Source organism: Elephantulus edwardii, unplaced genomic scaffold, assembly GCF_000299155.1.
Source record: "Elephantulus edwardii isolate Elephantulus edwardi_28Jun2011 unplaced genomic scaffold, EleEdw1.0 scaffold00135, whole genome shotgun sequence".
Lineage (NCBI taxonomy): Eukaryota > Metazoa > Chordata > Mammalia > Macroscelidea > Macroscelididae > Elephantulus > Elephantulus edwardii.
The window spans coordinates 5,750,997-5,775,443 of record NW_006399885.1 but is presented as its reverse complement, the minus strand read 5'-3'; the positions used below and the strand labels follow the sequence as shown (position 1 = coordinate 5,775,443).

The 24,447-nt window shown below is 45.2% G+C and overlaps 1 protein-coding gene across 1 annotated transcript in view; it reads right to left on the bottom strand.

The window, feature by feature from the left end:
• Positions 1-9,529: 9,529 nt before the first annotated feature.
• TNFRSF19 (tumor necrosis factor receptor superfamily, member 19) overlaps positions 9,530-24,447 on the bottom strand; it is a 73,818-nt gene continuing 58,900 nt past the window's right edge. The window contains exons 5-9 of the mRNA XM_006894129.1: positions 23,057-23,221; positions 22,319-22,444; positions 20,413-20,515; positions 18,587-18,965; positions 9,530-9,877 (exon numbers count right to left, since the gene is read on the bottom strand). Coding sequence (XP_006894191.1) covers positions 9,530-9,877; positions 18,587-18,965; positions 20,413-20,515; positions 22,319-22,444; positions 23,057-23,221 — 1,121 coding nt within the window. The remainder of the gene's footprint in view (positions 9,878-18,586; positions 18,966-20,412; positions 20,516-22,318; positions 22,445-23,056; positions 23,222-24,447) is intronic.

The following is a 24,447-nucleotide window of genomic DNA, read 5'->3' as shown; positions in this document are numbered from 1 at the left end:
GCATTAACAGAGACTTTCACCTTCCCATCTGTCAGTGCATCCTACCATGGTGGCTTTTGCGTTTCTGTGATGCTGAAAGTTTTTTACCACAAGCATTTCAAGTACTAGCAGGATCACCCATGTTAGTCGGGTTTCAGCAGAATGTTCCAGAAGAAGACAAACTAGAAGACAGACCTGGCTGTCTACTTCTAAAAATTAGCCAATGGGAACCATACAGATCATAAGAGGATGCCGTCTGACTCAATTCTGCGGATGTACTGTTGTTGTTGTCAGGTGCCATTGAGTTGAGTATGCCCCATAGCGATCCTATGAACAGATCTGAACCCTGCCCTATCCTGTGCCATCCTCGTTCTCCCAAACACATTAGATCCAATTTTGACAGTCACTGTGTCAGTCCACCAGGTTGTGGGTTTTCCTCTTCTTTGCTGACCCTCCACCTTCCCAAGCATCATGTCCTTCTCCAAGGAATAGCACCTCCTAGCAATATGCCCAAAGTATGTGAGGCAAAGTGTCACCATCCTTGCCTCCAAAGAGCACTCTGGCTGGACCTCCTTCTTTTCATTCTCTTGTCCGCCCATGAGATGTTCAGTGCTCTTCTCCAACACCACAGAACAAAGGCAGCAATTCTTCTGTCATCCTTATTAATTGTCCAGGTCTTAGATGCAAGTGATCAGAAAAACTATGGGCTGAACAAGACACACTCTAGTCTTCAAACTGACATTACTCCTCAATAATTTGGAGAGGTCCCTAACTGCAGACTTTTCCAGTGCAATGTATCTCCTTATTTCCTGCAATGTATCTCCTTATTTCCTGACTGCTTGTACGAAGGGTGTTAATTGTGGATCCAAGTAAGATGAAGTTGTTGACACTTTCAATCTCTTCTCCATACATCATGGTAAGAATCTTTGTTTCCTTGACATTGAGATGCAATCCCTGCATTCCTTGATCCTTTGCAACAAGTGCTTCAAGTCCTCCTCACTCTCAGCAAGCAAGGTTGTGTCATCTGCATAATGCAGTTTATTGGTGAATGTCTCCCTCCTAGCCTGATGCCATATTCCTTTTCAGAGTCCAGCTTCTCAAATAATTTGCTCAACATACAGATTAAATAGATTTGGAGAGCGAATACAATCCTGATGCTCTCTCTTCTTAATTTTAAACTGTTTAGCATTCAACAAGTGTTCTCTTGCTGTGTTCACACAACAGCCTCCTGGTCTAGGTGTAGGTTTCACATAAAAGCCACAGCTTGTTATAATCCACACAGTCAAATGCCTTTGCATAGACAATAAAACATAAAGTTGTTGTTGTTGTTGTTATGTGCCATAAAGTCGTTTGCGACTCATAGCGACCCTATGTACAAGAGCTTTAAAAGTTTGTTCTATCCTGTGCCAACCTAGCCATCTCAAATGCACTTATTCCCACCACTCCAGTCACAGAATCGATCCATCTCATCGAAGGTCTTCCTCTCCTTTGCCACCCCTCCCCTCTGCCAAACATGATGTCCCTCTCCAAGGACCTCCTTGCAACATGCCCAAAGTATGTCAGACGAAGCTTCAGAATCCTTGACTCCGAGGAGTATTCCGGCTTCACCTTCTCCAATACAAACCTGTTTGTTCTCCTAGCAGTCCATGGTATATGCAAACTCTTCTCCAGCACCATAGCTCAAATGCATCAATTCTCTATCAACCCTATTCACTGTCCAACTCTCTGATGCATAGCATGTAATCGTGAAGACTATAGCCCAGATCAGGCGCACTTTAGTCTGCAGTCTGACGTTGTTGCTCTTCAGTACTCTTGCGAAGTCCCTCATAGCTGACTTTCCCAATGCAATTCATCCCTTGATTTCCTGGCTGCTGTTACCAAGAGTGTTGATTGTGGAGTCAAGCAAACTAAAACTGTTAACTATCTCAATCTCTTCACCATCCATACTGATGCTGCCAATTGGCCCAGTGGTGAGAATCTTTGTTTTCCTGATGTTGAGCTTCAATCCATATAGGAGGCTGTTGTCCTTGACCTTCTGCAGCAAGTGCTTCAGGTCCTCCTCAGTTTCAGCAAGCAGGGTTGTGTCATCTGCATAACGCAGGTTGTTGATGATTCTTCCACCAATCCTGATGCCACATTCCTCCTCCTGTAGCCCAGCGTCTCGGATGATCTGTTCTGCATACAGATTGAAAAGGTATGGAGACAGAATACATCCCTGACGGGCCTCCTTCTTGATTTTGAACCATGTAGTGTCTCCTTGCTCTGTATTACTGTTGGGAGGGATGTACATGTTAGGAGGGATCGATTACTTAGAGGAAGACATCATCTGTGGTGAAATAGAGGGTCAGTGAGGGTGAGTGAGAGAACCTCAGTGAGACGGGTCGAGTGATAAACAGAGTGATTGACTTGAATGCACTGAGGATATTGAGAACGATGTGGGGGCTTGCGGTGTTTCACTGTTGTACATGGCGTGTATAGGAGTCAGTGTCAAACAGAAGGCAGTTAACAGCAACAACAAATGCTGAACACTGAAAAGGAGCTAGCTCCAAAGCTGGGATATTATTATTATTTGAGTTGTGGTGCTGGAGAAGAGTATTGAATATACCATGGACTGCTAGGAGAACAAACATCTTCATCCCGGAGAGGGTGAAGCCAGGGTACTCCTTGGAGGTAAAGATTCTGAAGCTCTGTTTGACATACTTTGGACAAGTCACAAGGAGGAACCAGTCTTTGGAGAGGGACATTATGCTTGGGAGGGTGGAGGGACAGCGTTAGAGAGGAAGACACTTGATGAGATGGACTCACTCAGTGACTAGGGTAATGTGTCAACAGACACAAAGAGACAATAAGGTTGGCACAGGATAGAGCAGGGTTCAGAGCTGTTGTATGGAGGGTGGCTATCAGTCACAGGCGATGTGATGGCACGTTATCAACAACAACAGTAACAAAACTTTTATTCTTATGGTTGCAGTGAATTTCAGTGAAAAGAAAATACTAAAACAAAATTTACCTATAGATGAAAGAAAGAGGTGATAGACGTGGAAATTGAACCTAACCACTCAAATGCTTTTTTAAAAACTTTACTGAATAGAAATATATTCTCTTCATTTGTTTGCTACAGAAAGTTATTCTATAATAACTCATTGCTGTCAAATTGGCTCTGACGTGTAGCTGATCCTTCATTGGATTTCTGTAAAATTGGAGGAGATTGCTCATTTATCTCCCTCAAAGCCACTGGTGAATAATAAGCACCAGAGAGGTGTGTTGTCTTTGAGCTGTCAGAACACTGTCCTACAGACTACACTACCAGAGCACCCTTCTAATAGTCTAGGAGGCTGGAGTCCAAGGTCAGGTTACCAGGTTACCAGGTCAGGAATGGCCTTCTCTCTGTATTGGTGATGGAGGAACGTCTTTGTTCCCTTCATCATCTGGGGGCCTAGTGTTCCCTGCAGACAGACCCTGGTGTCAAGGAATTTTGTCGTGCAGGGACAAGGGCCCCCAAACATGCCCTCAACTCCCAGTAAGTATTTCTTGGTGGTACTAAGGGTCTCCCCCTTGAGGGGAAAGAAGCCACAAGGAATCCCTTCTCTGTATTCTGTTTATTTTCCTGTGTAGCACATGTATGAACAGTGCTCAGGCCTTTTGTTCATAAAGCCGCTATGAGTTATCAACGACAGCACCTAACAACAACAACAAACACATTCTATTGCAGAGGAACAGCTCAAAGATAGTGTGGGCTTGGTTCCAGACTAGCGAAATAAAGCAGGCTTCGTCATAAAGCCAGTCTCATACAGCATTTTGTTTGTTTGTTTGTTTGTTTGTTTCCCAGTGCATAGAAAAATTATGCTGACATTAGATCATTGAGTGGGAAATAGCATTATGAGAAAGTTGAAATTATTTCAGAATTGCCAAAAATGACATGGAGGCATGACATAAGCCCATTGAAACAAAAAATGGTGCCTCGAATTTTTAAGAAAAATCACAGTATCTGTGAAGTACAGTAAAACACGCCAAGCCTGTACCTTTGAAAGGATGATATGTCTGAAATCCAGGCTTCTGGTCTACACCACAAATTCTATCATTAGTTGACCTGTGTGTCAAATCATTTTGCTGATGGATGTTGGTTCTTTAGAACATTAGGATAAGTCTCCTTGATAAATGATGCCATTACTTGGATTCTAGACTAGAAAATGTTTCTGCAAAGAAATAGATCCCATCTTTCCCACCCTCTAGGTGAGACTTATCAGGTGGGTTGGCCTTTGGAGAGGGGAGAAGTCACTATGTCTCTGTGAACTCTGTGTCTCAGTGAATGTACCTGCTCCTAAGATGATGCATGGGAACTGTGGGTGGGAGGCTGGGCTCCACCTTTGATGCTGCCTCTGGTCACTGGGAGACAGGAGGCTTTTTTGTGCATCATTCCTGCAGTAATCCATCCCCACTTTCTGGGATGCTAAGAAGAGACTAATTAAAACGTCTGTGCAGCCCTCAGCAGGCTGAAACCCTGTTTATGAGCCATTCTGCATGCCTCATGACAAACTACAATAGTGTCCTTTAATGCATGGATTCTCCTCAAAGGGATCCATGGTAGCCAGAAGAAAATCCAGCTCAACTTCTGTTCTTCTCACTGAATCCATAGGTAGTTATCACTTCCAAGCTAACACGAGCCTTTCCTTCCCTCGCTGGAGGAGTTTATCTCTGTCCAGAGCAAAGTCCACACAGGAGTGTGAGAGTGGAGGTATTAGATGGAGGAAGGAAGGGGAGCTTAACAGGAAGGATGGCTGAAGGAAAAAGAGGAGAAGCTCCAGTAACTTCGTCCTGATGGGCTGACTCCTGAGTTACGTCATCTGGGCGTTTGAGGAATTCTGGGGTCTTTGAATGCTTCCTGGATTTCTACATGAGGAGATATCTCCTATGTGGTCACCATTTTGGCTGCTGATGTTTTGTTTTTCTGGTCAACACAATTGTATCATTGGTTGACATGTATGTTGAATAGGTTTGCTGATGGAGGTGGACAATAAGACAAGTCTTGATGATGAATGATGCCATTACTTGGACCCCATCCCACACTATGTTTTTACACAATGAGGCTCCTGGGGAGCATATGAGTTTCTGTGTGGTGAGCTGCTAATAGAAAGGTGAGCAGTTTGGATTCACCAGTCACGTCTTGGGAGAATGGGCAGTCTCCTCTCATAGAGATGTACAGACTTGGAGACCCCCTGGAGGGTCACTGAACAAAAATCAACTTGACAGCATCATCTAACGTATCCTGGAAGATGTAGGTGAAATGGACTGCTAACCAGAAAGTTAGCTGCAGAAATGACCAGCCACTTCATGGGACAAAGATGAGGCAGTTCCCCAACCCCCCAAAGATGTACAGCCTCAGAAACCCAACGGAGGGTCGCCCGGAGGAGTGATGGACTGGACAGCAGTGGAGTTGGGGTGTACACAGCACCTGAGAGGCAGGCAAAGTGGGACACAGAAGTCATGACTCTGCTTTGTAAACACAGAGAGGACTTCCTCCAGAGAGGCCATCTTGGGCCGTGACCTTCTGTAACCTGATTTCAGGTAGGGACATCTGCAAACATCTCCCTTGTCCCCAGGCTGACAGCCAGACTTGGACTCTCCCCACATGGATTTATTGGATTTGAGACCTTTCAGAGCAATAAAAGGTTCACGTCCTTGATGACAACCCCGGCTTGGACTCTGTGTGCTGCTCGCTGAGTCTAACCAATGCTAATAAACCATCGGGAAGGTGAGTCCCCAGGTTTGCTTGAAAGCTGGTGACTGAAACTGTAAGAGTCTGCGGGCAAACTGGAGGGAGTTGGGAAGGAAATGAGATAGTGTCTGAAGGAGGAACAGGTTCCTTCCTCACCCTGCAAATCCTGCTCCTGAAGAAACATTGTGGACCTTATTGTCTGTAAGCCTTCCCCTCTCAAAACTCAGTAGTAGGTTTTAGCTACATTTCCGGTTGGCTATTGAGTCAATTCTGGCCCGTGCTGACCCTACAGGGCAGAGTTGAACTTTCCCGTAGTTTTCCCAGGCCATGATCTTTACAGATGCAGACTGCCTCATTTTTGTCCCGCAGAACTCTTGGTGATTTCAAACTTCCAGACTTGTAGTTAGCAGTTGAGTGTTTTACCTACTGTGCCTCCAGGACTCCTTTAGCTACCAGTATTAATATTTTCTATAAAAAGACCCCATTTTCTGGTCATGTTATTTCAGGTGCTGACACTCATGAGTTGTTCCAGGCCCCTGGAGAGCTCAGAGAAGTTCCTGAACGCTATAACAGGATTTAGGGGTGCAGAGGGTTCCTAGCTTTCTGTGTGATTCTTCTTCAGTTTGGACCAATCTATTACCCTAAATCCCCCCATCCACAACTGTCGAGTGGATTCCCATTCATGGCAACCTTCTACTGGGAGCTCCTTGGGGACATGTAATTGTAATTAAAATAGTCGAAGTCTAAGAAACAACTAGAACATTTCTTCAACAGGGTAGGAGTGTGAAGGAACAGACATCTCTTGAGGGAGGATGACTGTCATGAGAAGGTCCTACACCCCAAAACCTAATTAATCTAAGCTTACTGCCTTCAAGTCAAGTTCCCACTCAATGGCTCTCCACCACATTACATCTCTAAATTGTCAGTTTTTTGTATTTGGGGAATACATTGTTCTAATGGGTACAGCACTTGTCTGTCAGGTTGCTGTACTAAAATAACTTATGGGTTGCTGCAATGCTGAAAGCTATGTCTCCGGTGTGTCAAATGCCACAAGGGTTACCCTTGGTGGACAGGTTTTTGTAGAGCAACCAGATTAAGACAGACTAGGAAGCAGATTTTGCCATCCACTTCTTAAATGAAAGGCCTCTGAAAACCCTATGAACATTGAGGAACACGGATAATTATAATATTAGAGGTAGAGTCCAGATTGGAAGTCAATCAAAAGAGAAAAATAGTGGCAAACATCTTTTAATAACTGGAACATGGAATGTAAGAAGTATTCATGTTGGAAAACTAGATTCCTTGGAGAAGGACACCATGCTTAGAAAGGCAGAGAGTTGGTGAATGAGAGGAACGCCCTCAATCATGATGTGTGTCAGGAAGTGTGAGGACAGCACAGGAAAGGACGGAGTTCTGATCTGTTGTTCATAGGGTCGCTATGGGTCGTACTTTATTTGATGGCACCTAACAACAACAACAACCACGTTTCCGAGGCTGGAAATCTTTATGGAAGCAGATTGCCGCACTTTCCTCCTGAGGAAGGGCTAGTGGATTCAAACCACCAGCCTTCTTGTTAGTCCAACACTCAAGGCACTATGCCACCAGGGCTCCTTCTGCACAAGAAAGGAGGCAGATAAACCACATTAAAGCCCAAGCTGCATTAAAGCCCTGAGACCTGCCTCAAAGCAGAGGCCAGCATCTTTGTCCCTAGACTTCCTGTGGGCAGGATACCAACATGTCCAAAAGTGCCAGAAACAAAAGTAAGAGGGCCGGCAAGAGTATCAAGTCGAAAGCATTTTCTCTAGCAAGCTGTTAGCTCTCTGGTGAGGACGGCTGGCTGGGGCTTAGTGATGAGTTGACACATACACACACTCACTGTGCCCTGAGCCTGGTTCACCCTGTTGACAGGGTTGCCTTGAGGCCTGGGTTGAGCAGGATCATGAGTGGGATCTGCAGACTCAGCAGGAGGAGCTGTGTCATGACTCACAGTCCCCAGGCTCAGAAAGAGCAAGGATGGCCCGAGGGACCCGTCTCTCATCCCCAAGTTGGTCTTTTCAAGGACTTTGGTAGAAGAGAGCTTTGAAGTCAGCAGGTGAGATTCTGACAGTTCTAAACACAAACCTAAGGCCCAGCTGTGTCCACTTGAACTCAGAACTGAATCAAGATGACCCAGGTGCTAGGAGAACTGTCCCAGCCCCGGATCTCCCTGTTCAGGCAGCACATCCTTGGAGATGAAACATCCAAAAATATGAATGGATAAATCTGCTGCCAAAGAGATCTCGAAAATGTTTAAGAGCAAGGGTGTCACTCTAAAGACAAAGCTCAGGTCATGGTATTTTCATTTGCTTTATATGAATGTGAAAGCTGGGAAGATGAATAAGAAAGAAGAATTGATGCCTTTGAATTGTGGTGTTGGTGAAGAATATTGCATCGTGTTATTTGATAGCCAAAAGATGCTTCAAACCTACCAGTTGCTCCGTGGAAAACGAGACTCTCCTCCCGATAAAATGTTCTTCCTAGGAAATGTAACAGAAGGTCAGAATGGACTTGTGGGCAGCAAGTTTGATTTCTGACATTAGTCATACTATGACACAATGTCACAGTGAGCAGCTTGCTGATGTTTGCGTTCCTCAGAAGTTCCAAGGTGTTTTCAGGGCTGGTGATAATCAAAGGCAATAATCCCGTTTTCACGGAGTTGGAGCTGACACCTAGCCAGCCCTCCGTTGGGTTTCTGAGACTGAGACTCACCTGTGAATTGCCCATCTTGGTCCTGTGGAGCCACTGGTGGGTTCGAACTGCCAGAGAGGTGCTGCTTTTGTGTCAGTAGCACAATTCTACATGGACTGTGGCACTACAGCTCTCTAATAAAAGAATAAAAATGGGAATGTAAAAAAGAACTATCTGACGCATGTCAGAAGCAAATTATATTGGGATCACTGGAACAGAATTTTGACTCAAGCCAGGGACCATCTGTAGATTGCCAGGCCTTTCTTCTGAGAGGCCTCTGGGTGAGCTGAAATGCCAACTCTTCTGTTAGCAGATGAGCATATTAACAATTTATTCTCACTGCTATCCTGTTGGTTCCAACTTATAACAGCCCTACTGGACAGAGCTTACTCACAGGATTGCCAAGGCTGCAATCATTACAGAAGTGGACTGCCTCATCTTTATCCCCATGAAGCAGCTGGTTGATTTGAACCACTGACCTTTTGCTTAGCAGTTCAGTGCCTCATTCACTCCAAAGCCAGGAGCCCTTTGTATGACTTGTTGTTGTTGTTGTTGTTAAGTGCTGTTGAGTCGCAGGCGACTCATATCGACCCTATGAAGGAAAGTCCTCAACACTTGTGTGTCTTTCATCCTCTCTCCAGGTTCATAAGGTTTCCTGAGGCAAGCTAATACAGAAGTGGATGCCACTCCTCCTTCCAAGCTTGTTTTAATCGGGGAACTCCAGCCTACACTGTCCACATTGGGTAACCAGCCATTAACGCATTTGACACATCAGTGTCACAGTGTGTGACTTAGGGACATCTAAATAGAACTCTATAAAGGAATGTTGAATGAAGGATTCACATAGAAACAGCCTCTATGTGGAATGGGTCTTTTGAGAGTAATTAAGCTGGTGTTTTTAACTTCAAGGGAACAAGATCCTGATTATGAGGTGGGCACTGTGTGTGGCAGCTTCCCCTATCTGCTGTTAAGTGATTGCCAGTAGTGTTCTGTAGATCTCCTATTTACTGTAACTAATCAGCCTTGGTAAAGAAAATCTCTCTGCATAGCTCAACTCAATCCCCTTTAGAGCCTACTGCATGCAATTATTCCTGTGTTAAATTTCTGTTAGATGCTGCCAAAGAGGCCCTGACGCGTGTACAGCACACACACCCTGCCTGGTTCGGTGCCGTCCTCACAACCTCTGTTGTGCTTAAGCTGGACGTTGCAGCCACCGTGCTGACCCGTCTGGTTGACGATGCAGCCATGCTGACCTGTCTGGTTGACACTGCAGCCACCGTGCTGACCTGTCTGGCTGACGTTGCAGCCACCGTGCTGACCCGTCTGGCTGACGTTGCAGCCACTGTGCTGACCTGTCTGGCTGACGTTGCAGCCACCGTGCTGACCCGTCTGGCTGACGTTGCAGCCACTGTGCTGACCTGTCTGGCTGACGTTGCAGCCACCGTGCTGACCCGTCTTTTTTCAGTGATCCTCCTGACAACATGCCCAAAGTACGTGAGAAGTTTCGCCCTCCTTACTTCCTATGATCCTCTGGCTGTGCTTCTTCCAAGATGGACTTTGCGTTCTTTTAGAAGTTGATGGTATACATAAGTAGGACGTGCTAATGTCATTCAAAATCTGAAAGAAGGAAAGTGAAAGGAAGACAAAAACAAGAGAAAGAAGACAAAGCCACTGTCTTTAGAGATCAGCAATGGAAACTTGCTTGAGAAGACTACGGTCCCAGGGAAAGTTATTTTCCTGCTAAAGGTTTGTCCTCAAGTCTTTCGGAGAAAGGAGTTCTAAGCAGCCATAAATCACACCCATCTTAAGGCCCATGGTGAGGGAGGGCAGAGGCCATCCAGTCTCTGCAGTAGAAACTTTATGGTCCTTTGTTTGGTTGACATGTGACATCACTGACAGAGAAGTGAAGGCTCCATTTGGTACCATGACATCTTAACAAACACCTGCCTCAGGTTTTACTAAAATTTGTTAAGTATCACAGATTTCTGGGACATTCTCAGCCAGTCATTTGGTCCTATGATGGCAGAAGGTGATACACTGATAACGTAACAAAATCAGGCAATACCTTCAAAAATGTTCAGAAAGACAAGTGCCCAAGGGCAAAAAAGCCTCTAATAATGGTGATAATAGTATATATGCCATTCGTATTATAATAAAATAAAAACTCAACACAACAAACCCATTGCCTTATAACCACCCTGCAGAACTGCCTCACAGGGTTTCTACCTCTGTCATCTTCACAGAAGCAGAATGCCTTATATATTTTTTTTCTTTCTCCCTGCAGAGTGGCTACTGGGTTTGAACTACTGACTTTCCAGTTAGTAGCCAAGTGCTCAACTGCTGTGCCACCAGGGTTCACACTCCTGTTAGAACCTCTTAGGTCTCTAGGCAATATATGGATTGACTCTGCTAACTGAACAGGGAACTCTGGTGGACTTCTGGGTCAGGAGTTGTATTGCTAACCCAAAGGGAGGCAGTTCAAATCCATCAGCTGCTCTGAAGAAGAAAGATGGGCAATCTCCTCCTGTGCTATTTACAGTCTCTGAAAAGTCACTGGAGGGTCAGCTGGGAGTTGGTTCCAACCAGATAGCACATAAACACAACAATAACTAATTGAATGGCTGGCAATTAGACATCATGCTGGGGAATCATGGAAGAAAGTCCCGGCAACCCACAACTGAAAACCCTATGGAGCACAGCTCTTCTATGCTGATACACATGGAGTCATCATGGGGCAGAACTGTTGACCTGGCATCCAGTTTAGTTTTCGTTCAGTAAGGATTTCAAACCACCCTCTAAGTTTGAGGCACCAGAGAAGCAGAACTTTGTGAGAGTCTGACACTGACAGCCATGCATCACTTTCAATAATTTTCTCACCAGACACAGAAATAAGAGTACCAGGTAACAGTTTATTCACAAACTAAAAAAAGGTCTTACAAAACTATTTGTATACAGAAATGATAATTTACAGATTAAAAACAACAATTCAGAATACAAAATAGCAAGGATAAAATAGTAACAGATTTAAGCAGACTACCTTAAAGTAAGGCTGGACTTACTTCCTTTTTCTTCCTAAATCTTTTTAACTAGCACAGACAATAGTGCTGAACCGAGGGAGTGTCAACATGGACACTTTACCTAAAGTAGAAAAATCTATATTAAAAATATATATATATATTCCATATACACAAAGGTTAGAAAACACGTCTGGCTCTCTAGGTCCCGGTCTCCTTTGTTGCCATGCCCCCTCAGCACAACACCCTGTGACCCCAGGCTAAACCTGGTCCCCTCTGATGCAAGGCTGCACACCCACTTCGCATCTTGCTTGCTATAGGATATCCCAGGTACATGACGTGCAAACTGTCTTTTCTCAGTGGGGGTGTTTAAAAAGAGCCAAGAATATTATTGTTGGTTTCTACAATAAATGTTGGACAAGATGCCTTCTCTTGATAAAAGCAGCTCAAGCTATCTCAGTCCATTATCAGATGCAACTGGCTTTTACTCTATGTGCTTCTCTACTGATTGTTGTTGTGATGGTGTTGTTAAGTGCCATTGAATCATAGGCGACTCATAGTGACCCTAGGAACGAAAGACCTGGACACTTGTACAACTTCTGTCCTTTCTCCAGGTTCATAGGATCTCTGGAGGCAAGCTATTTTGGAAGTGGATGCCACTCCTGCTTCCAAGCTTGTTTTAATCGGGTAATCATTCTTGCACAAGGGCTAATTTTCTGGCAGATTTCTCATTCCTGTCATTCTCCCTGTTGCCAGCAAGTACTGTCTTTGAAATCACTCAGGGATTTCCATATGGAAAATAGGTTCGGGTGACACAAGAGGAGGCCATCCTCATGGACCTTTGATCATCCCAACATAAGGATCAGACTGCAAACAGTGACACACACAAATGAATTACAGTCAAATCCCTCAAGGAAACCCCATTCAGACAGCTGGGGGTCAGATCTCGGTCTTTCACACAGAATTCTCCTAAGAACTTAAAACAACTGGTTTACACTAAAAGCCTGCTCATAGTTGACCCTCCCATAGATTTCTGAGGCTGCAAATCACATAGGAGGAGATATTCAATCTCTCCTTTGGTGTGGTTGGTGGAGTCAAACAGTCAGAGCAGCTCAAACACATGGTGAGCAGTGTAACTCCAGAAAAAAGAAGAAAAGTTCACTCTGCTGGCCAAGTGTCTAATGCATCAGGCTCCTAACCCAGAGGCTGGCAGTTTGAATCCACCAGCCGCTCCTGGGAGAGAGCTGAACAGTCTCCTCCTGTACAGATTTGCAGCTTCAAAAGCCAAAGGAGGGTTTTCATGAGTCTGAAACACACTTGAAGGCAGTGGGTTTGCTTGTTTTTACTTTTTGTTCAAAGACTGTTCACTAGATAGATGTGAGAGGTTGTAGGGTTCCCACGAGACACTGTAATTCTTTTACTTCAGTAAAACAAACAGACTGTGAAGAACGAGCCACAGACCAGCTCATCTGTATGGAAAGACAGAGAGATGGAGACATGAAAGATGGTTCATAACGTTTGCCCCACATCTTGTAATGACAGCAAACAAGGAGTTAATGAGGGAGATGATAAAATGCCTTTGGAAAGACAGAGTCTTCAGGTTCAGTTTAAATGTTAGGTAACAGATCTGGGACTGATCGGGGAAGGGTCATTCTTAAACAAAATACCTGAGTGCCTTCTCACGACTGGTGTTTCAAGGTCTAGTTCTTTTGTGCTTTTCAAGTGCAAATGTGAGAGAGTGAATGATAATCAGCTAGGGGAGGAGGGCCAGACCTGATCATGTCCAGTCAAGTTGGGAAAAAACCTACTGCCCTTGTATGTTGTATTCATTCTTCTCCAGGGCATAAGGGATTAAGCACACAGGAGCCCTTCCCTGCTGGACCAGTTCTTTCTTTCTTTTCCTGAAGGCAGTTACCAAGCTGGGATGGGACTGAGAATCTTAGCCAGCATCTTTAGGCTAAGATAAGAGATTGTTACTATAGCTAAGTGTTTATAAAAACCTCAGTGGGTGGAGCCAGAACCTGTTCACCCTCCTGCAGGATTTCAGAGGCTATAAATCACAGGAGGAGAGTGTCTGTCTTCTTCCTGTGGAGAAGCTGGTGGATTCAAATTGCCTGCCTTTGGGTTGGTGATGTAACTCTCTACTGACTAGGCCACCCGTTAAGGGTGGAAGAAACTCTGTATCGTCCTGGTTCACCTAACAGCTTTTTCTTCTGGTTTCTAGTGTGTGGTGTCCCCTCACTGAAGACCAGTCACTTAGTCTTCAGCATTACCTTCAGCACTAGGGTGGAGCTGACTCTGATGATACTGCCAGGTCTTTCTTCTGAGGCACCAGAAGGGGAGTCTGAAATCTCAACCTTTCAGTTAGCTACCCAGATACAATACTAATAAAAGATTATCCCCTTTATAGACATCATTTTTCTACTAAAGAGAAGTTCTGGAGCCCTTAAGAATAACCACAGGTGTAGATGCTTCTCAATCAGCTCATTTTCACATTAAAAAGTTCATCTGTGTACACACATCTCTAAGTGGTTTTAACTCCGGACAGTGAACTGTCCATCACCCATCACCTTCCTGCATTCAGCTCCTTTGCCGCCACCAATAGCAGGTACTGAGACAGAGAAGCTGGGGTGAGCAGTGGTTTCTGGAACAAAGGTGTCCTCCTCTGAGTCCTGTGTTGGTCAATCGGTTTCATCTCACAAACCCAAGATTCAGACAGGCCTGCACCAAGCCATAGCCACCTGCGTGCATCAGGGAGGTGATAAGAAAATGACCTTTATCTAATGGAGGCATCTTTTTCAACCCAGTCTACACCAGCAACACAGCCATTCATATTATGTCAACTTTCAGCAGGCTGACTGGCTATCTGAAGTTACTTCTGCAAACGTACATACAAAGTTAGAGTCTGGGGCTTAGGTCCTGAAAAATGGGCAGACACAGTTCCGTTTCTTGTTAGATACTCTCAAGCTCTGAGGCTGGAAACTCAGTCTGCCAGGCTTTGAAGTCACTCATGTGGCATGGGTGCTGCTGTTTGGAAAAGGCAGAGGACCAGGAACCTGCCTGCAGTGAGCTCAGTCATGGGATTCCTGGGGGTTTCAGCTTTCAGCTGGCCTGGCTCAGATGTGAGTGATGGAGGGCTTCAGATGCTGTCAGTGTAGTTCACACTGTCCTTCCCAGACATGGGGCCAGGCTGGGCGCAGTCCCTGAGCCTCAGCAGTGACCGGCCCTCAGGGTCTCCCACACATGCTTCTATTGTAGACAAAAGTAAGTCTTTTAGGCTTCCTGAAATAGCAAAAGAGGGAAGGCTTTAAAAACAAGACTTATTCACAAAAACTGTGAAAGTGACATTATAAATACAGATTATTAAAACAACTTTTACTAGCTGTTAGTTGTTGTCAAGTACAACTCATAGTAACTCTGTGAATAACAGAGCTGAACCCTGTCCTGTCCTGTGGCATCCTCACTGTCTCTGATACACTTAAGCCCATTACTGTAGTCACTATGTCAACCCATCTGTTTGAGGGTCTTCCTCTCTTTCACTGACTCTCCATCTTTCCAAGCATCATGCCCCTCTCCAAGGAACAGCCCCTCCGAACAACTTGCCCAAAGTACGTGAGACAGAGCTTTGCCATCTTTGCCTCCAAGGAGCACTCTGACTGCACCACAATGATCTAGCAGATAAAATTTTGTTCATGAGAATATTGTTCCTAGCTCCTACAGTACCCTTCTAGTTGGAGAGCTTCATCTGCTGTGCTGGTGCAATGGCGTGATAACAACGTCCATATTCACCTTAATGTGAGAAGCAACTGCTCAATTTCTTGATGATTTTACAAGACTAGGAAACCAGAACCCAGTTCTTCTCACACCTTCTCTAAGGCTCTTTTCCAATTCTTTCACTTTGACCTTGAAAATGAGTTCTTTTGCTTTAAGCAAACAGACTGACCCATCTTAGCAAATGATGTTGCTTTTTGGAGCAGCGATTGCAGAGAGAGTCTGATAAAAACTGACAAAGGACGGCTCTCAGACCTGTGTGTTCCCCCGAGCCAACAGAGCCTGAGTGGCCTATCCAGCCACAAGAAAAGAGGTGGAGCCACACTGTTCTCAGAAACAACCATGCATTAGACTCCGCAGGAAGAATTGATGCAAAAGCACAGTGTGGCCACAGCCACCTCTATACCTTCCAACAGTTTACACCTTAACAATGTCCTTCATGAATTGTGAATGTCATAATTACATTTACTTGAATTCTAATTATGAAATACACAGCTCGGGAAGGGAAGACCTTTGATAAGTCCTATTTTACAATTTGGTTGTAACATATGCTCATCAAATTAATTTCAAATGTAATTATGACTTTTTTTCATATTGTAGTTGTTGAGTACTGTTCAGTCAGAACCAACCCACAGCTGAGCCTCCAGCGAGTTTTCAGAGGCAGTAAGTCACGCAGAAGGAGACTGCTCATCTCTCTCCCATGAAGCAGCTGGTGGATTCGAACCGCATGCCTATGGGATTGCAGCACACCTTCTTACTACTAGGCTACCAGAGCTCCCTCTTTTCATATTTGAAAGTACATTTGTCTAGCATATGATAATGATCATGACTATTGTTGCTGAAAAGGAATTAATAAGGTCATTACATACTTATCTTACATACTAAATGTGCTTCTAATCTTTTACACTAATACAAATCGACAAAAACCTCAGTGGGAATAGCGCCTGTTCACCTTTCATGGTGACCCTCCACAGGGTTTCTGAGGCTGTGGTCTTAAAGGGACCAGATTGTCTCATCTTTTTCCCAAGGAGTGGTTAGTGGATTTGAACCACCAATCTTTCACTTAGCAGCCAACATAACTGGCAATCTACCAGGCTCCTTGACTGTACTAACACTATTTGGAAGCGTTACTTGCACCAACAATGTAAAGAGAAAAGAAGGAATAAGCTGGCATAGAAATGACTTGGCATCGAGATGCTTTATTCTTTAGTCTGAATAAAACAAACATGGCAACAGGCCACACAATTAAGGTGAGGGATCAGGCTACTTCCTGGCAGTATGCTAAAAGGCTGTGGCTAGTGAGCGGATGGCCCAAGAATCCTGGCATCTCTGCCACAGTCATGCCTGCGTAGGAGATCGGACCTGAGGCGAACCCAAGCGAGCTCACCAGTGACATAGCACAATCAGTGCAACAAACACGTGACAGACCAGATTTTCAGAGTCCTTAGCCTTTTATTTTAAGGAGCCCTAGTGGTGCCGTGGTTAAGCAACTCATTACTAACTGGAAGGCTGGAGATTTGAACCCACCAGCTGTTTTGTGGGAGAAATACGGGGCAGGCTGCTTCTGGAAACCACAGAGAATCAACTGGCATTCTGGTGTGGGTGTTAGACGTTGTTATGTACCATCAGGTTGGAACCAACCCATAGCTGACCCTCCGGCAGATCTGCAGAAGCAATAAATCACATGCGAGGAGACTGCCTATCTTTCTCCTGCAGAGAAGCTGGTGGATTTGAACTTCATACCTTTGCAGTTGGCAGCTCAATTCCTTACAGACTTTTATTCTGAGGCATCTTCCTTGCTCTGGCTGCACACAGTGGGCAGAGGTCCTGCTGGCCCTGGAGACAGTGGTCCACCAGTGACACTGACTCATTGCCTCCTCTCATGAGAGTAAGTGGAGGGTGACTGCTTCCTTTGCTGTTCACCTTGAACCCTCATCAGGCAGTATGATGTTGTTGTTGATTGCCATCCAGACTGATAGAGACTCAATGAACAAAAGACCTAATGCCTTTCCATAACGGTCGTCATTTCTCCAAGTTCATAGAGCTTCCAGAGGGATGTGGTTTAGGAAGTGGATGCCACTCCTGTTTCCCTACCTGATTTACAGGTGGGAGCTCCACCAAACACTGTCCACAGAGGGAAGCCAATCTGGTATTTGATACTCCAATGGCACAAGGTTCAGCATCACAGCAAACCCAGGTTGCTTCATACAGCACATTGACAAAAAGTGATGTGCAAAGTGGAAAAGTGTTCCTCCATATATAACAGCACTAGTTTCACTTAACACTGCTTAAGTGTCGTCAAGTCAAATACAACTGAGAGTAAGTTTTGCACAATAGACCTAAACTCTGTTCTATGACTAACATAATTTCTGTACATAACTCTGTTCTATAACTACCATCATTTCTTTACATTTATAAAGTTTAGTGGGTTTGTAGAGTTTCTAGAGGTATCTAGTTTAGGAAGTGGATGCCACTCCTGCTTCCCAGCATAAATCAATGTAGAAGCTCATCCACTGTACATAACGAGTAATCATTATGGTATTTGACAAGATTGTGGAACGGTGAGCAGCATCACAACACCATCAAGATGTTGGTTAGGGATTGACTGACACTCCCTTAATGCATCACTCTTGATCAGGGGAGGCAGTAGGGGGCGCTGTGCCAGGTAGGCAGGCGCACACGGAAGAATGAGGGCAGGCAGCTGCCTTAGGACATTTCAGACGAGCTCTGTCTGCTTAAAGACATGTAAAAGGGTCCAAATTTCTTTTTAAGCCACACTTTGTTATATTGCTCGTGGTGCTGAGGTTTTCTGCTGCTAGTTGAAATTAGGCTTGCACCCAGCCATGGTCTCCTTGGAGGCAGTCCGCTTCTGTAAAGATCACATCCTTGGAAACCTACGGGCACTTCTACTCTGTCCTACAGGGTACCTGGGAGTTGGCATCAACTTCACAGCCATGATTTTTTTAATATTTTTTTTAGTGGGTTAGTGATGGCTCTGTGGTAAAATTCTCACCTTTCATGCAGTAGAGCCATGGTTGATTCCCAACCAAAGATACTACCCATCAGTCAGTGGAGATTTGGATGTTACTATGGTGTTTGAATAGTTTTCAGCAGAGTTTTCAGACTAAGGGTAGGAAGAAAGGCCTGGTGATCTACTTCTGAACAATCAGCCAATGAGAACCCTTTAGACCAGGTTTGATTTACAACTTATTCTGGGATGGGCTGCACTTCATCCCATTGTAAGTGGGGTCCCCATGAATTGGGCTGACTCAACAGCAACAACAACAACATTGGAAAAACCTTTTCATCAGCTTCCTCGTAAGTGGGAGTACAGTACTATTCTCTATAGTCTACCATCAAACAGCCAGTCCTGTCTTACCTGGAGGGAAGAGGTGGGGAGGTTCAGGGCGTCCCCCTGATCCTGGGCGTCCTGTGTAAGTGCTGGCTCCGTGGGCATGGGGTTCCGTCTAGAGACATTACCAGTTTCTGTAATGTTTTCAGAATGAGTTTGAGTCGGAGTAGCTCTGCCAACCGAATCCTGGCTGTTGTTTAAATCTGAAGATGCATCGTTCTCGCTTTCTGGGTTGAGTGCATTAAGATCGTCGCCAGTGAGTTCAGGGTAAGATTCACAGAAGGAGATGCTGTCACTACAGATGGGACTTTGCATCAGCGGCCAGGCATCCGAAAACTCGCTGCCGATGGAGCGGGACAGGGAGCCAAAGAACGCTGGTACCATCTCCCCCATGGAGCCCGTGGCCCTGCACACATTTAAAAGATGCCTTAAAATATTGCTTCAGAAAGCAGTTTAGCCACCAGCCCAAGTCCTTAGGAGTAAACAGGAATTTTTAAAGTCAGAATCCCAGTACTTTCTGTTACACACTTGCCTCCAGACAGCGCTAAGAAGTTATCCAATATACTGTAAAACTGATTTTTATGCTCACTTCTAATAATTATAGAAAGCAAAACCAAACTCACGACCGTTGAGTCGATTCTGACCCATGATGACTCCCCATTTAGTTTCCCCAGCTTTAGAGGAGGAGATGGCTCAGCGTTCTCTCTTGGAGTCACGGTGGAGTTGAACTGCCAACCTTTTGGTTAGTAGCCTGACACATTATGAATTATGTCACGAGAACTCTTAACAATGATTGGAATCTCTTTTATGGCCTTAGAATCAGAACCAACTCATAGCTGACTGTCCAGGGGGTTTTCAGAGGCTGTAAACTGCTTGGGAGGAAACTGCTTGCGCTCTCGCTCTCTCTCTCTCTCAGAACGGTAGGTGGATTCAAGCTGCCAGAGGGAGGCCAGCACTGTAACTCCCTGTAGATTAAGGCACCAGAGTTCCTGAGTAATTATACGGTTATAGACAATATAAAGCAAAGGAGCCCTGGTGGTGCAGTGGTTAAACATTCAGCTGCTATTAAAAAGTTGGCAGTTGGATCTCTCCTGGGAAGAAAGACGAGGGAGTCTGCTTCCATAATGGTGGAAGAGGCCTTGGAAACCCTTCAGGGCAGTTCTACAAGGTCCTCCAGAGCTGCGGTGAGTCAGAAGTAACTCGCTAGCAAAGTGTTTAATCCAAAACATTCCATGAAAACATTTTTTTTCTGCCTTTTGATTGACATTCTAAAATTGAGTGAGTGCAAGACCTATTAAAAATGACTTGCTCATGCCAGAGGTGAAACATCTTACAGCACAAATAACAGGGAGTGGAGGGTAAAGAATATGGCACCAGGTGGTAGTACCTTTGTGAGAACTAGTTTATTCTTGTCATGCCCCACTCCAAAATCCAAACTGTCACCAACCACAGTTTTTAATAAACACCCAGTGCAGTGAGGTACCCACAGTTAAACTAGCTGTATAGATAAGGAGCCCGGGTGGGACAGTGGTTTTGTGTTCATATGCTAACTGGTAGATCAGCAGTTCAAATTTACCAGTTGCTCTGAGGAATAAAGATGAGACAGGCTGCTTCCACAGAAATTACAGTTGCGGGCCTATGGGGCAGCCCGGCAGGGTCCCCATGAGCTGGAGTTGACTTGATGGCAATGATGTAACCAAAGAAACATTGTCATTGGATTGGTTCACACAGTGTCCTTTTATCTACTACTACCGAGTCAATTTTGACTAATAGAGACCATACAGGACAGAGTTTGCAAGGGCAGGAGAACATGTTTGCACGCGGAGAGGTAGTGACTGATAAGAGAAAGCTACCTGTCATGGAGCCCCGTCTTGGCATGCATGGCACAGCCAAGGGCCGCCCGGGCCACACTGCGGACCTCGTCCCGGCACAACGCTGGAACCAAGTGCACAGGCCCTGTGGAGGAGGAACACACGAGCTTCTTTAGAACTTTTCCTTTCCAACCAGCTCAACCCCCACTTCTTGAAGGGTTAGCTATTTCCCTTTGAGTGATTTTTCTGGAGGGAAAGGACTGTTGTTAGGTGCTGTCAAGCTTAGTATGACTCATCACATTTGATATTCAATTATTCTCATCTAAGAAAAACAACAAATGGTAGTAGTGCTGTTTGAGGGTATGTATGAAATTGGTTTCTCAGTCTTTTAACCTTGGAAACACCATCAACACCTTGGTGAACAGCTTTATAGATTTTTGATTGTCTTTATGTACCTGTGTAAAATTACATATATATTTATATATAATTCTGGTTTTATAAAACTCACACCAAAGCACAGAAATATAAAGAAAGAAAAGCTAAAGATTTGGAAAAATTAGATATTTACATTAAAAAAATGTTTGTGTATATTCAAATTTACTATGAAGACTATCTCCTACTTTTATAAACAGAGAAAAATATTTTAAGCTAGAAATTCCCTTTCTAAAAAAGTGTTGAATATGGAGGTGGAATCGCAGCCAGTTAACCAACAAGATAGGATGTTAAGAGCTCGGGTAGCCCAGGGGGTAAAATGCTGCATGGCCAGCCCAAAGGCAGGCCACTGGAATCTACCAGCTGTTCTGAGAGAAAAATGGGAAATTTCCTCCCATGTCATTTATGGCCTCTGAAAACCCCATGGAGGGTAAGTTATGAGTTGGTTCCAATTCCAAGGCAAGAACAAAAGGTTTAATAGTATAACCTTTTGACATCCAAATTTCATCCAAGTCTCTTACACTGAGGCCTTCATCCTACAGCATTAGCCTTGACTACATCATGACCATAGTGGCTGCTCCAAGGTCTGGTTTCAAATAACTCAGTAAGTGCCTGGCATGCCCACCAGGGAATGTTCTAGAATGACTGACAAGCAGACGACCTTGCCATCTTCTATTGAAAGGTCTGATGCTAGGGTACGGGTGATGAAAGTATATAAGGCAAGCATGGAGCTGCTTTTTGTTCCAGAAATTAAGAAAGTGCTAGCAGGCCACCAGGGAGATGGCCAGTTGGCCCTGGAGCATCTGAAGGGATTTCCACTAGCCAAACTGTCAGGAGAATTTGGGCATGAAGATCAGTTATGATAGAAAAGAACTGTAGCCCACTGAGTAGAGTCTGACAAGATGAATGAAAGAGGAAGGAGAAACCCTTCCTACCCATATGAAGTCCACCAATAAATGCAGAAGGAAGGAAAGAGTTAGAAAAAATAATCAACATTTGTAGGTGTGTCAGAGACAATAAGAGTGGCACAGGACAGAGCGGGATTTAGGGCTGTTGTACATAGGGTTGTGATGAGGCACAGGCCACTTGATGGCACATAATAATAACAACAATTGATCTAGGGTGGAGTCACAAACAGGTGCTACCCCAGTGGGTGGAAGTGTGAAAATGCCTGTGTGGTCTCACAGTCTATCCCTAAAAGGTTGATATTAGTTATTACATAGGGAGGCGCTCCGCTGACCAGTGGTTAAAACACTCGGTTGCTATTCGAAGGGTCAGAGGTTTGAAGCCCCAGAGGCTCTGCAGGAGAATGACATGGCCGTCAGCTCCTGTGACGATGACAGACATGATGGGGCATCCCACCCTCTCCTACCAGGTCGCTATGAGACAGAATCAATTCTATGGCAGTGATTGAAAGAACCATGAAGGGAAGAGCAATGCATGGAATAGGACCTGCTGGGAGAAGCCTCTGAACACCTGTTGGTGAGCCAGGGGCCCCTCTCTGATCCGGGCTTACCACAGGCCTGGGCAGCATCGCGGTGGCACTGACAGCAGGCCCGGTGTGCGGGCTCACTGAGCCCTGGCCGGTCAAAGCAGGACAGCTCAGACCCGTTGTACTGGACATCCTGAGATCTCAGTGACCCTGTGGGGGAAGGAGGCTTTATCAGAGTACAAAGGATGTGTCTCCTCAGAGAGCAGAGTTGTGGGCACCCCACACTGACCCCTATAGCTCTAGCATTTGCATTTTTTAAAAGGAAAAGATAGCCATCATTCAGATTTGCAATGATTTCTTCTCTCATCGGAGTACAAATATGGAAATAATTCTTAAGACAACTGAAAATTGGGGCATTTAGGTTTCTGGAAGAGCCCCTGGCTGCTGTAAAGGCTTTAAGGTGCTGAAAGTTTGGAGATTGGAGACCACCCGCACGCCCCTCAGAAGAAAGGCCTGGCTGTCTGCTTCTGCACAACCAGCCACTGGAAACTGTTTTCCTCTGACACATGTGGGGGTCACCGTGGGCCAGAGTTGACCCCACGTGAGCTGGGATGACGCCAGAGCTTCGTGACAGGACGTTTATCTCATGGCATGTGGCTAGCACTGTCCCCTCCTCTATAAAGTCCCACCATCTGCCACCCAGCACGAAGGTGCTCTCTTCCTTTAATGGACTCTGGTCATGCGGTCTCATTTTTCACTGAACTCTAGGGAGACATGTTGGTGAACCCTGACCCAGAAGGAAATGGAAGCGCACACACTCACAGCTGGGCTTCTTCTCCATGAACTGCCGCTTACAGTAGATGACACAGAGAACCAGCAGGGCCAGCAGCACAGCGGCCAGAGCGCTGCAGATGACAGCCGCCAGGGCTGTGTCCCGAGGGCTGGAGGCCGAGGCCGGGATCTTCACCAGGTTGACCTTGGTGGCACCTGAAAACCATAAGGAGGGAAGCTGCTGATAACACCAGCTGATTCGAACGCAAAGCTCCAAGCTCAGCGTACCAAAAGCAAAGGTCTGCGTGGGAAACAAGTCAAAGCTGACGGAAAGAGGAAGCTATTTAAGATGGTCCAACACTCCACTTAGCAGAGCTCTGGCTAAAGTGTGGTTGTTGTTGTTATGTGCTTTTGAGTTACCTGTGACTCATAGCAACCCTACGAAAAACAGCCCTAAACCCTACTCTATCCTGTGCCTATCTCATTGTCCCTGACACAACTACCCCCATTATGCCAGTTACAGAATCAATCCACCTCATAGAGGGTTTTCCTCTCCTGCGCTGTCCCTTCACCCTCCCAAGCATGATGTCTTTCTACAAGAACAGGTCCCTCCTTGCAACATGTCCAAATTATGTCAGACAAAGCTTCAGAACCCTTGCCTCCAAGGAGCAGCCTTGTTTAACCCTCTCTAAGATTAACCTCTTCATTTTCTTATCAGTCCATGGTATATTCAATATTCTTCTCCAATACCACAGCTCGAAGGCATCAATTCTTCTATCCTCCCTAGTCATTGTCCAGCTCTCTGATGCATAGCAAGTGATTGCAAAGACCATGGCCTGTATCAGGTGCACCTTAGTCTCCAGAGTGACACCATTGCTCCTCAGTGCTTTGGAGAAGTCCCTAACAGCACACTTTGCCATGACAATGCATCTTTTAATTTCCTGTCTGCTGCTGCCAAGATTGTTGACTGTGGAGTCAAGCAAACTAAAGCTGTTAATCTCTTCACCATCCATTCTGATAGTTAAAGCAATTGCTGCAAACCCTGAGGTTGGTGGTTCAAACCCACCAGTCACTCCTTGGGAGAACGCTGTGGTAGTTGGCTTCCTTGAAGATTACAGCCTTGTAACCTAATAGGGCAGTGTGTTCTTCCTTGTCTGTAAGGGTCCTGGTGAGTTTAGAATCAACCTGTAGTTTGTTATGTTTTGTTTTTAAAGGCAATATCTGCACCCTCAACATCATAGACAAAAAAATCAAAGGCATGCTGCTGAGTGGATTTTGACTCAGCACAAACCCATCTGTTTGGAGTAAGGATTTCTAGGAGGGGAGCGTTCCAGGAGCAGATCTTGGCTGGTGGACACAGGTTACTGCAATGCAGTAACTGACTTTTACGTCCACTCACCAGGACTCTGAGAGCGTGGGACACACCATCTTCACTTTTGCGG